Source organism: Eurytemora carolleeae, unplaced genomic scaffold, assembly GCF_000591075.1.
Source record: "Eurytemora carolleeae unplaced genomic scaffold, Eaff_2.0 scaffold383, whole genome shotgun sequence".
In the NCBI taxonomy this organism is placed as follows: domain Eukaryota; kingdom Metazoa; phylum Arthropoda; class Copepoda; order Calanoida; family Temoridae; genus Eurytemora; species Eurytemora carolleeae.
The window spans coordinates 180,608-194,508 of record NW_019396487.1 but is presented as its reverse complement, the minus strand read 5'-3'; the positions used below and the strand labels follow the sequence as shown (position 1 = coordinate 194,508).

The 13,901-nt window shown below is 32.4% G+C and overlaps 1 protein-coding gene across 3 annotated transcripts; it reads left to right on the top strand.

The window, feature by feature from the left end:
- Nucleotides 1-341: 341 nt before the first annotated feature.
- Nucleotides 342-12,354, top strand: LOC111704182 (uncharacterized). 3 transcript variants are annotated; one of them, XM_023476336.1, is made up of 7 exons: nucleotides 342-448; nucleotides 1,410-1,462; nucleotides 1,548-1,707; nucleotides 2,820-3,488; nucleotides 3,972-4,145; nucleotides 11,003-11,385; nucleotides 12,023-12,354. In XM_023476336.1, exons 1-7 carry the CDS (start codon nucleotides 370-372, stop codon nucleotides 12,212-12,214), a joined length of 1,710 nt encoding a protein of 569 aa, XP_023332104.1. In that variant the 5' UTR covers nucleotides 342-369; the 3' UTR covers nucleotides 12,215-12,354. The 3 variants fall into 3 exon arrangements, with proteins under 3 accessions (XP_023332104.1, XP_023332105.1, XP_023332103.1); XM_023476337.1 differs by lacking the exon at nucleotides 11,003-11,385 and having other exon boundaries at nucleotides 343-448; nucleotides 3,972-4,528; XM_023476335.1 differs by lacking the exons at nucleotides 11,003-11,385; nucleotides 12,023-12,354 and adding an exon at nucleotides 6,742-6,969 and having other exon boundaries at nucleotides 343-448; nucleotides 3,972-4,528.
- The last annotated feature ends 1,547 nt before the right edge of the window (nucleotides 12,355-13,901 follow it).

The window sequence follows — 13,901 nt, the reverse complement described above, 5'->3', positions numbered from 1 at the left end:
GTGACTTACATACTGTTTTATTCGTAACTTATTCATTGTGACTAATATAAATAATTTACTCATATTTATATAAATAAAACGTTCAATCTTTTTGATTGAACCGTGGACCTCTAGCTAGGGCCTTTTATCTAAAAAATGAGCCCTGAATTTATGAAGCTTAGAGACGTTACGATCACCTTATGTGGATTATGACTAAGTAAAATATACTAAGATTTAGTATTCTGATATTTTGATATTAGCGGCCAGAATTGGTCTCGAAACAATATTAGTGTTATTGTTAAATATTTTATAACAGCTTTATCTAAAACTGTTAACAGCTTTATCTAAAACTGTTAAAAGATGTTTGTCTGGCAACTTAAAAAATTTCAGATGGAAGAAAATGATAAAGGAGGGTCTGCGAAGGTTGGACTGATGAAACAAATGATGGTTCCCAGTTATCCATCGCAGGGTAAGGGCAAACTTTTCCCCCCAAAATTAAAAGATGCACACAATTTTGAAACAAATGATGCAGTTAAATGAAAAATGTGAAATGTTAATTTTACCTATATTTTGATGGGGCAGCGGCCCAAGGAGATTATGTGAGCACGCTGCAATAAATTATACGACAGAAAGAGAGCCAGTTCTGTTTGCAGCGCTCTGCCCAGAAAGTGTGTTAACCTAACCTAACCCTAAAATATGTACTAATCTCTTTCTTATAATTCAATGCGTTAAGTACACGTAACTTCCCTGGAACAATTTCGACGAAATTTTCTACCCTTTTCCGCGAAAATTTTTCATTTTCCCAAAATATTCTTTTCATTAAAATCGAAATCTTTCCATCTCCCATCAAGAAGATTGTACGGAGAAAGGTTAGAGTAAGATTGTATTTTTGTGAAATTAATATGATTTTGAGGGAAAGGTCAAACATTTCAAATGAATTTCGCGAAAATTTTAAATGAATTTCGCGAAAGTTTCAAGCCAACTTTACAAATTTCGCGAAAAGGGTGAGACTTTATTTAGTTATCTTTGATTCTTATCACAATAAGTGAGTAAATTTAAATTTTTTCTTATAGCAATGGTCTTTTCTTTCAAACTCAACCAAAGTCCGACGTTTGTACCAGTGCGATGTTAGTAACAGTCCGACGTTTTTAAGTATGACATTTGTAACGTCCGACATTTGTACTGTCCGACCTTTGTAACGTCCGACGTTTGTGTGTTCGACGTATTTGTACTTGTACCAAAACAGCATAACAATTTTTTCATCTAGAATTAAATTGATTCACACGATGTTTCCAAAATATGTTCCTGCTAAAATAAAAAGTGTAAATTTTGATTCTATTTATATTTAAAAGGCTTTTGTAATTTTCCCTTTGAACATTTCTCGTTATTTTATGATTCTACTGCTTTTAAAAATAATGATATCTGAATAGGTGAACCTGGACTTGACACCGTGTGTCCTGATGTAATTCTGAAAATCCTAACGGTGAGACTTAATGCTAGATGTTTTATGAGAATATTTGATAAAGTTTTCAGCTCTGATTAGAATATTTGAATAAGTGTATTTTTAGTTCCTGGATTCCAGGAGTTTAAAGAAGCTGAGAGAAGTATCCTCATCTATCAGGGATAAAGTTGAGGAAAACAGCAAGATAGTTCATTACTGGTCATTTACTTCAACATTTACTACAGAGCATCTTAAAAAGTTTACCGATGAAGTTCAAACTGTTCTAGGTGAGAATGAAGTTTTATTACAGCCTTCAGATCAACTGACAGTAATAATGAATAAAAAACTTGATATTTTCCCCTTAAAAAACAGAGGGAAAGGAGAATATAGTAAAAAAAGGAAGGGAGAAAGGAAAAAGGGGAAAAGGGAAGAAAGGAAGACTAAGGACGGAATTTTTTTTAATGCTAGTTTTGGCTCACACAGAAAAATATGGTAAACCTTTTTTGCGGAAATAAAATATATTTTTCCCCTTAAAGGGACTGTAAAGGTAAAATGAAAGGGGGTTTAGGCTGAAACCTGAACACTTCAGGACTTGATCGCGTCCCATAAAAGTTCTTTCCAATGTTCCTGTCTCTAGAAATTGATATAAAACTGTAACAAATTTATTATAGTTTTTTCGTAAAACTTTTACACAGTTTTATATCAATTTCTCAAGTCCCCTTTCAATTTTCCTTTTCTCTTAAAACATATTACCTATCATTTGCTACATCACAAAAAAGTGAAAATTAGATCTTAAATATATAATTTAATGCAATAATATGGCAAGCCTCATATTCTAACATATTCGAACATATACTGATCAGATCATAAATGTTGGGAATGGCTATTTATCTAAATTTTAGTGTGGAGCTTTAAGTCCTCATTGAGCATTGGTTTCATCCACACCTTTATTTCTCCCACTGCTTCTACGTGTTGATGGTTTCTTAGTTTTACAAAACATTTTTAAGAGTTTCTTAGTTTCACAAAATATTTTTAAGAGTTTCTTAGTTTTACATAATATTTTAAAGGCTTTTTTTCTTCCCAATTTCAATAAACTAAGTTATACTTGTAATTAATTAGGTCTAGTTATTGGTGATGCCACAGATAACAGAAAACATTTTTAAGAGTTTCTTAGTTTCACAAAAGATTTTAAAGAGTTTCTTAGTGTCACCAAACATTTTAAAGAGTTTCTTAGTTTCACAAAACATTTTTAAGAGGTTCTTAGTTTCACAAAAGATATTAAAGAGTTTCTTAGTTTCACAAAACATTTTTAAGAGTTTCTTAGTTTCACAAAACATTTTAAAGGCTCTTTTTTTTCTTCCCAATTTCAATAAACTAAGTTATACTTGTAATTAATTAGGTCTAGTTATTGGTGATGCCACAGATAACGGTCTAAGTTATTTCTTGAAAAAGCATCAAGAAATCAAGAAGTTCCAGCTTGGATCTGATAAAACTCTGAGGAATTCTAGTAAATGCTCATTGAAAGGATTAAAGTCAATAATGACTCTTCCCAATCTGACCTCAGTTGAGATAAAGAGGATCATCAAGTCAATTCCAGGCCAGATTATCTACAGTATACGGTCCACACGTCTGACCACGCTGGAATTATACAACTTGGCATATATTCCAGAAGAATCCATTCTTGCCCTACTAAACAGCTGCAGTTCTAGCTTAGAAACCATTAATCTTCCAGGCAATTTAAATATAACTGACATTGTTCTTCTAAAAATCTTCCAAAAGTTTGGTAGCTCATTGAAATCCCTTAATCTCTGCAGGACCAACATAACTGGTGGGATTTTATCTAAGTTCACTGTATCTTTACCTGTCATAACTGAGCTTAAGTTCGGTCAGTGTTATCAGCTAACAGATATAGGTCTGATTAATCTCCTTCAGCTGAGTAAACAAACCCTTGTTTACATGGACATAAACGGAAGTAGAATAACTGGAGAGAATCTGATAGAAATCAATGGAACCTTGCCCTGCTTGGAGAACTTCTACTTTTTTGAATGTAGACAATTAACAGATGAAGGCAAATGATCTTTTATTAATTAATACCTTAAATAGTTAAGAAATTAAAATAACATTGTGAAAACTCTGTTTCGATTTCAACTTAATCAAAGTAGCTAAACAATTTGCAGTCCTAAACTACATATTGATAACCTTCATTTGAAATTTTGAACACAAATTTAGTAATCTTAATACAACATTATGGTAAAGCAAGTACACACTAATAAGTTGTTAAAATATATTTTTTTAAATAGTATTTTTTAATGCTCTTGTTACCTATAAACAATGCAAAAAAAGGTCAAAAATTTCAAAATTTTCCAGTTTTTAACTTTTGAAAAGTTTCACTTCAAGTTTGTGAGCAAAATTTGTTAAAAGTAAGTTAACATTATTAACTTAACTAGTTCACACAAACTATTGGTTTAAATAATAGCATAAATAGTATTTTCTACAGCTTCATTTATTCATCACGCACTTTATTGGGTTCACTTAAGATCTTTGAATTCAGGTCTTTTTCAGATTATCCGCATTTGTGGATCTACTCTTAAGGAACTAGATATCGCAGATACCTTTGTAACTGGGGAAAGTCTTGAGGAATACAGTGGTTCCCTTCCAAATGTGGAGAAACTTGATTGCACTGGTGCATTCTATCTTACTGATGAAGCACTTCAAGAGTTACTTGGTTTTTGTGGGGATAAGCTAAAATCCCTGGTTTTACAAGGAACTTTTGTAACCTGTGAAAGTTTAATAGATCTTGATACTCAGCTTCATATTCAGAATCTGGAGTGTCATGAATCATCAGTAACTGACGATGGACTGATTCAGTTACTCCAATTGTGCGGAAACACACTCAAGCATTTAGATCTTACAGAAACAGCAATCACTGGAGAAGGGTTGATGGAGAACGACATAACCTTGCCTTGTCTTGAAGTACTCAAATTGGTTGTGTGTGAGAATCTAACAGATGAAGGATTGGTTGAATTTCTTCAAGCTTGCAGAAACACCATCAAAATCCTTGATATTTCCTGTACTCAGATAACTGGGGAAAGTATGGATGATCTCGAGGTTAGACATGTCAATTGATGTTTTTTAAATATCTAGTGTTTGAAAAAATTAGTATAATTTTGTATACAATTTACATACAATTGATTATTATTAACAAGTAGAGTAAAGTGCGCCATTATAACAATAATTTTTATGTGCGAAACTATGATACAACTACGGTTCACGTTACTTAATGGTTTACAGATCCAAATTGAACAACAGACGAGTTATCATGAATATTAATTAGTAATATTGCACAAAACATAAATTTCTAAAACTTGCATAAAATACTGTTCTTCATGTTTTGTTTCTTTATGACTGGTAAGTGTGATTGAAAATGTTGTATGAATTCTCTTTAAAAATTTCCCGAGTTTTTAGTTTAAAAATTAAGATTTTTGTTTCATGAGCTAAGGTCTCAAGGTTCAGAAAAATAAATAAAAGTCCTCTTGTCATCAGTAATTTAAAGCTCATATCAAGATAATCTGGATTAGCTAAAAAAATTGGTGTTTATTGATTTATGTGCTTCTAAATAAACAAACAAAATGAAGTATGAAAACTGATGTATGTGTGTATATGTGATAATATTCAAATATGGCATGTTTTGATGTGATAACTTTTAAAAGATAAATAGTAGGGTCTCCAAATTTTGAGTCTTCTTCCAAATGATAATATGCTGTATCCAAGTGTGAAAGTCATAGGTTATCTCCTTAGTTGCATAGGCCCTGCCTGTAAATCCTCCTCAAACAATTTGAATTTTAAACTTTTAAGTGCAGTTATAAAAGTTAAGGGTGAAAATTAGGGTTTCCAACATAATAGATTATTCACTTACGCGAAATTATGTGCAGTTAGACGAAATAATTTTCATTTTGTGTAATTTCGCAGAATTACACATAATTTGCAAATCTTCAATTTTACGAAATTACGGCGTAAGTTTGCGTTATTTCTACAAGGAAATTTCGCAAAATTTTGTAATGATTACGTGTAATTCGTGAAACTTCAATTTCCTAAAATCATGCCGTAATTTTGCATAGTTTCTTCAAGGTAATTTCGCGAAATTTTGTAATAATTAGGTGTAAATAGCGAAACTTCAATTTCGCAAAATTATGCTGTAATTTTTCGTAATTTCTTCAAGGTAATTTTGCGAAATTTTGTAATAATTGCGTATAATTAGCGAAACTTCAATTTCCTAAAATTATGCCGTAATTTTGCGAAAAGTCTAAAAGGTAATTTCCCAAAATTTTGTAATTATTGCAAAACTTCAATTTCTTAAAATTATGCCGTAATTTCGCGCAAAGTCTAAAAGGTAATTTCCCAAAATTTTGTAATAATTAGCAAAACTTCAATTTCCCAAAATTATGCCGTAATTTCGCGTAATTTTGAAATAATTACGCCTAATTAGCAAAACTTCAATTTGAAAGTATTTAAATAATCCAATTAAATTTGACATGGTTGTACCACCAAATCCTTGCATATATTTTCCCGCTATATTCATTTCTGAGAATTAATATGTACTTTACTAATTACGAAATGGTTTGGTATTACGTAATTTTGTGTAATTAGGCCTTAATTACGCAAAACTAGATTTTCTTTTGTTTACATTATTAACACGTAATTTGCAGGATTTAAATTGAAAAATTAAATAATATTCTTCAGCCATTGGATTTAGATTGTTTTGTTCCCATGAAAATAGAACTCAATAACCTAATCTGGAATTGACAAACTCTGAATGTTGGCAATTCTCTGATTAAATACAGTATTGTTCTTCTGTACCAAGCGACTGAAACCAGTCCTGGTACTTCATATAGCGGTACTGACACATCTGGTTGTAGTTCTGGTGCATCTGTTAGAGCAGTCTGGATGTTTCCTTTGACTAAAACGCTAATAAGTCCCACAATTTATCTTCGAAACTCCTTTTTTTTACCAATATGTGTTGACTATTACTTGGTGTCAATGAATTAATTGTATGAATTTAGCCAAGGTATGTTATTGTGGTGTAAAAGGCTTCTATGAAAAAAAAAGAATAAATAAGACAAAAATGATTATGAATCCGCACTTTACTCTAGCTTTATAAGTACTTTCATTACTTAATTTTAACAGAACATCTGAAAAGGAACTGTGTTTTGCAGTGGTGTTAATTAAAATGTGTGTTGTATGACTTTGATAAGTTACAATATCAATAAATAATTTCTCCAACATTTTACCATGAAATTTAAATTGACATGTCTTCTTTCAAGGGGACTCTGCCCTGTCTAACAACTCTTGACCTGGGAGAGTTATCTGAACTCACAGTAATTGGACTACAGAGAATTCTGGAACATACTGGACCTGCATTTAAGACTCTGAATTTTGAGCTTGAATATAATCGTAGATTCTCAGTATCCATTTTAGAATATATAAAACATCAGTATCCTAATGTCAATTTTTCAGTATACTATGGATGCTATCTCATTTGAACTACTCCCGTTTGAACTATTGTTCATTTAATCTCTAGTCTTTTCTCTGTAGATGTTACAGTAGTGTACACAAATATACCTCAGGATGGTGGTCTAGAATTCTGTAGAGCAGCTCTTGAAAGCAGAACTGATGATTCTATCCCTACGTTATTTTTTAATTAAGCTGCTAAACATTTCTTTGAAAAACAACATATTTGAATTTGGTGGTAAACTGTACAAACAATTGATAGGAACATCTATGGAAATACAGCCAGCCCCTTTCTATGAAAACGTTTGTATGGCTAAGCTTGATGATCAAACTGTGAAACTTGCAAATACATACACCCTAACTGATGAATGCCCCCTGAAGATCTGGAAAAGATTTCTGGATGATTGTTTTGGAATCTGAACAGATTCTATTGAGAAATTTTATCAATTCCTGGATGATATCAGTAAAATTCAACCTACGTCCTACAATCAAGTTTACCCTAAAACATAGTTCTCGATTTTTTTTTGTGTTTTGAAGGATGAACATGACTGTTGGTGCCATGAAACAAAAAGTATTTCATTCCTTGACTCAAAATTGTACATTGAAGATGGAAAAATTACAATAGATCTCTACAGAAAACCCACAGATACATGTATGTACCTACTTCCATCATCTTGCCACCCAGCACATATTTCAAAGAACATAAACTAACATAGAGCCTAGAACAGTTATACAATCCTCTAATACCAGTAAGAAGATTGAGATTAATGGAACTTTTAACTGTAAGACCAGAAATTTAGTTTACTGTATTACATGTGAGCAGTGTAAACTACTAAACAAAGGACAGACAACAAGATCTTTAGATGAAATAGTGAGAGAACATATTGGTTACATTAGAATTNTCTTTCCCCCCCTGGGCATCCCAGGGGGGGGTCTGCCCCCCCCCCTGGGATTTTTGGGCAAAGGTAAAAATCAGGTGTTCTGGGTAAAAAAAGAGCTTGCCCTCATCATCAAAGGGGTGTTTTCCCCCTTAAAAAGTATAATTGAAAATTTTCTTGGCGCTTTGCGCCATTTTTTTTTTCAAAATTTACCTTAGTATTTTTCCCTTTTATCTAAAATCTCCACCCCACTGCATACTTGATAAACAATTATAGATAGCTATATGCATTATGCACAGACGCGTACACAGGGGGGCAGTAGTCCTCTTGCCCCCCTCTGGGATTTATGAGCAAAGGTAAAGTCAGGTGTTCTGGGTAAAAAAAAGGGCTTGCCCTCATCATCAAAGGCGTGTTTTCCCCCTTAAAAAGTATAGTTGAAAATTTTCTTGGCGCTTTGCCCCATTTATTATTATATTACAAAGGTAAGTAGTCTCAGGAATTGAGAGAACTATACAGAAGGATACATTATAATATATAGTCCTTGAATCGGTACTACAGTGGACTACAAAGGGGAGTTGTCTCATGAGACTAATCAGGACTTCAGAGGGCAATACAGAACTATACAAATGGATACATTGTAATATGTAGTCCTTGCATTGGGACTACAGTGGACTATAAAAGGGAATAGTCTCAGGAAACTACTCAGGACTTCAAAGGGTAATACATATACACTATACAGATAGATACATTATAATATGTAGTCCTTAAATTGGGACTACAGTGGACTAGAAAGGAGAATAGTCGCAGGAAACTATTCAGGACTTTAGAGGGTAATACATATACAGATAGATACATTATAATATGTAGTCCTTGAATTGGGACTACAGTGGACTAGAAAGGGGGGTAGTCTCAGGAGGAGACTTCAGAGAGTAATACAGAACTAAACAGAGGAATACATTGTAATATATAGTCCTTGAATACTAAATGGGCCACCTAGGGGACATGTAGTAGACTTAATATTTAAAAAACAGCATTTTTAAGGCCAGGGGGATAATCGCCAAGGGGGTGGGGGCAAAAAAAAACTTGCCCCACTGGTTTAATTCCTGTGTATGCGCCTGTTTAGGACCTTGGGAGAAGTTTACTTGAAGTACAAGAATCTAATCTAGAGATTTTATGACTTAACTCAGAGGACTGAACAGAAAAAATTTAATTGTGAAATGTAATTCAGTAGTTTTCTTTAAAAGATTTAAATACCCCTCCTTAGACAAGCCCTCCCTCCGATTTACGTAAAAGTTTGTTAATTACATCGACCTCCACCACCACTTTATACACATACATACAAACAGTTTGTTTTTTAGTCTTCCTGACAGAAACAATCTCAAAGAATAATAATTGTCTTAAAACATTTTTTAAAAGTGAAAGTTTGCAATTTATCTTTTTTCCATCTCGTTATCTGAGTTCTTTTTCATTTTGTCCATTTGACGGCCCAATTTATTTTTATCTGTTTTGTTTGTTTATTTTCTTGGGGAACATTTTTTTCGATTTTGATGGTTATTATATTGTTAGAACTAACGAGGATCAACCTAGACCGAAATGTATTTTCAATAAACTCAAGAGTGGTTTGGTCCATCACCATCACTGAATTTTAAATATAAAATATATTTTTAGTTCCTGGATTCCAGGAGTTTAAAGAAGCTGAGAGAAGTATCCTCATCTATCAGGGATAAAGTTGAGGAAAACAGCAAGATAGTTCATTACTGGTCATTTACTTCAACATTTACCACAGAGCATCTTAAAAAGTTTACCAATGAAGTTCAAACTGTTCTAGGTGAGAATGAAGTTTTATTACAGCCTTCAGATCAACATGTTGATAGTTTTACAAAAGATTTTAAAGAGTTTCTTAGTTTCCCAAAACATTTTTAAGAGTTTCTTAGTTTTACAAAACATTTTTAAGAGGGTCTAAGTTTCACAAAAGATTTTAAAGAGTTTCTTAGTTTCCCAAAACATTTTTAAGAGTTTCTTAGTTTCACAAAACATTTTTAAGAGGTTCTTAGTTTTACAAAACATTTTTAAGAGTTTCTTAGTTTCAAAATAGATTTTAAAGAGTTTCTTAGTTTCACAAAACATTTTTAAGAGTTTCTTAGTCTCACAAAACATTTTTAAGAGGTTCTTAGTTTCACAAAAAATATTTAAGAGTTTCTTAGTTTCACAAAACATTTTTAAGAGTTTCTTAGTTTCACAAAACATTTTTAAAAGTTTCTTAGTTTCACAAAACATTTTAAAGAGTTTCTTAGTGTCACAAAACATTTTAAAGAGTTTCTTAGTTTCACAAAACATTTTAAAGAGTTTCTTAGTGTCACAAATCATTTTAAAGAGTTTCTTAGTTTCACAAAACATTTTAAAGGCTTTTTTTATTCTTCCCAATTTCAATAAACTAAGTTATACTTTAATTAATTAGGTCTAGTTATTGGTGATGCCACAGATAACGGTCTAAGTTATTTCTTGAAAAGGCATCAAGAAATCAAGAAGTTCCAGCTTGGATCTGATGAAACTCTGTTGGATTCTAGTAAATGCTCATTGAAAGGATTAAAGTCAATAATGACTCTTCCCAATCTCACCTCAGTTGAGATAAAGAGGATTATCAAGTCAATTCCAGGCCAGATCATCTACAGTATACGGTCCACACGTCTGACCACGCTGGAATTATACGACTTGGAATATATTCCAGAAGAATCCATTCTTGCCCTACTAAACAGCTGCAGTTCTAGCTTAGGAACCATTAATCTTCCAGGCAATTCAAATATAACTGACATTGTTCTTCTGAAAATCTTCCAAAAGTTTGGTAGCTCATTGAAATCCCTTAATCTCTGCAGGACCAACATAACTGGTGGGATTTTATCTAAGTTCACTGTATCTTTACCTGTCATAACTGAGCTTAAGTTCGGTCAGTGTTATCAGCTAACAGATACAGGTCTGATTAATCTCCTTCAGCTGAGTAAACAAACCCTTGTTTACATGGACATAAATGGAAGTAGAATAACTGGAGAGAATCTGATAGAAATCAATGGAACCTTGCCCTGCTTGGAGAACTTCTACTTTTTTGAATGTAGACAATTAACAGATGAAGGCAAATGATCTTTTATTAATTAATACCTTAAATAGTATCTTACTGATGAAGCACTTCAAGAGTTACTTGGTTTTTGTGGGGATAAGCTAAAATCCCTGGTTTTACAAGGAACTTTTGTAACCTGTGAAAGTTTAATAGATCTTGATACTCAGCTTCATATTCAGAATCTGGAGTGTCATGAATCATCAGTAACTGACGATGGACTGATTCAGTTACTCCAATTGTGCGGAAACACACTCAAGCATTTAGATCTTACAGAAACAGCAATCACTGGAGAAGGGTTGATGGAGAACGACATAACCTTGCCTTGTCTTGAAGACCTCAAATTGGATGTGTGTGACAATCTAACAGATGAAGGATTGGTTGAATTTCTTCAAGCTTGCAGAAACACCATCAAAATCCTTGATATTTCCAGTACTCAGATAACTGGGGAAAGTATAGATGATCTCGAGGTTAGACATGTCAATTAATGTTTTTTTAAATATCTAGTGAATGAAGTATGAAAACTGATGTATGTGCGTACATGTGATAATATCCAAATATGGCATGTTTTGATGTGATAACTTTTAAAAGATAAATAGTAGGGTCCCCAAATTTTGAGTCTTCTTCCAAATGATAATATGCTGTATCCAAGTGTGAAAGTCATAGGTTATCTCCTTAGTTGCATAGGCCCTGCCTGTAAATCCTCCTCAAACAATTTGAATTTTAAACTTTTAAGTGCAGTTATAAAAGTTAAGAGTGAAAATTAGGGTTTCCAACATAATAGATTATTCACTTACGCGAAATTATGTGCAGTTACCCGAAATAATTTTCATTTTGTGTAATTTAGCCAAGGTATGTAATTGTGGTGTTAAAGGCTTCTATTAAAAAAAAAGAATAAATAAGACAAAAATGATTATAAATGCGCACTTTACTCTAGCTTTATAAGTACTTTCATTAATTAATTTTAACAGAAGATTTGAAAAGGAACTGTGTTTTGCAGTGGAGTTAATTAAAATGTGTGTTGTATGACTTTGATAAGTTACAATATCAATAAATGTTTCTCCAACATTTTACCATGAAATTTAAATTGACATGTCTTCTTTCAAGGGGACTCTGCCCTGTCTAACAACTCTTGACCTGGGACTATCTGAACTCACAGTAATTGGACTACAGAGAATTCTGGAACATACTGGACCTGCATTTAAGACTCTGAATTTTGAGATTAAAGATAATCCTAGATTCTCAGTATCCATTTTACAAGATATAAAACAACAGTATCCTAATGTCAATTTTGAGTAATCTCCTGTTGGCATTCTTTTAAGTGTATTATTCTTTAATGGGAAATATCTTGTGATATTCATTAAAATGAAATGCTCTGTTTCCCAACCACAAAGCTCATTTTAAATACCAATAATTAAGAGAATACTATTTTTTTCAGATAAAGGATAAATATGTAGTGACATATTTACACTTGATAAAGGAATCTGTGTTTAAAGGAAGTGCTGAGAGGAGGGTTACATTTCTTTGCTATTCCTCTAGATTAGGCATCATGATTCCAGGTTATCCTTAACTAAATAAATAGATGATAGTCATTAAGATGATGCTAATATGTAACATTTAATCTTTAAATTGTATAAATGCTTGGCAATAAAACTNTATTGGATATATTGTTATTTAATAATTAAAAAAAAAAAAACTAATTCTGAAAATGTATCCACCCCCAAGGTAGGAGTTTAGAACGTTGAATTTGCGCTCAAACTCAGGATTTACAGATCTTTAAAAAGTTTAATATGTCTCAAATGAATCTGAAAGAAGTATTCCACAAAACTGCATACTCAGTTCAACTACCTTACATAGCCGGTCACTCCCTTTAACCTTGCAGCGTATCATGTCAAGATGTACTCTTTAACTTTTGAAAAACTGTTTTTTTTGCTGGTGTTAATCATGTCATATCAATTGAACTAAACATCGATTAAATAAATTTAAGTTTTGGATTAATGTTTGTTAAGACTCGTTGAAAATAATGATAGTCCTAAAATGTGATAAAATATATTTTTTAAGAGGTTCATATTAACATGATTAAATTTATATTTGCTTAAATGCTCCAAAAGCCGGCTTGTGAACAGCTGACTTTAATTCAATCGGATTTTAGTTCAATCGATATAGCATTGTATCTGTAATTGTTATCAAACGTAACTTTTATACAGTAGGGATATCCAAAAAAGAGGATTAAGAATAGAATCAAAAGTGTGTCCATTGGATACTTATATTAAGCTATCATGATTAAGGATATCTCATTCTAAAGTTTTCAGCTTGATTAGAATATTTGATTAAGTGTATTTTTAGTTCCTGGATTCCAGGAGTTTAAAGAAGCTGAGAGAAGTATCCTCATCTATCAGGGATAAAGTTGAGGAAAACAGCAAGATAGTTCATTACTGGTCATTTACTTCAACATTTACTACAGAGCATCTTAAAAAGTTTACCGATGAAGTTCAAACTGTTTTAGGTGAGAACATTTGACAGTAGCGATGATTAAAAACATAATATTTTTACGTAGGGAGTCCTGCCATGCCTGACAACCCTGGTTCTCGTTGAATTTAAACTTACAGAAACCGGACTGCGGAGTGTTCTGGAACATACCGGACCTGAGATGAGATTTTAAAAGCTTAAACCCGACTAAAACCCACACTCGGGCTTAGATAGAACACAAGTCATGATTGGTTCTAATTCGACCAATGAGAGACTGTTTCTTTCTGAAGCAGGCAGAATGCCGTCAGATCAGCTGTGACAAGGAGATGTAAATTTCGAAAATTCAAACTTCATATTTAGCCTTTCAGTTAGTATGTAAGACTGATATTCTTGCATTACCAGTCATTAATTATCAGTTTCATTATCATATATTTTTTAATTCTGAAAATTACCAGTTAGAAAAGAATAAATATCTGAACTGATTACAGAGAGTTTTTATAAAGACTGCCTGTTTGAT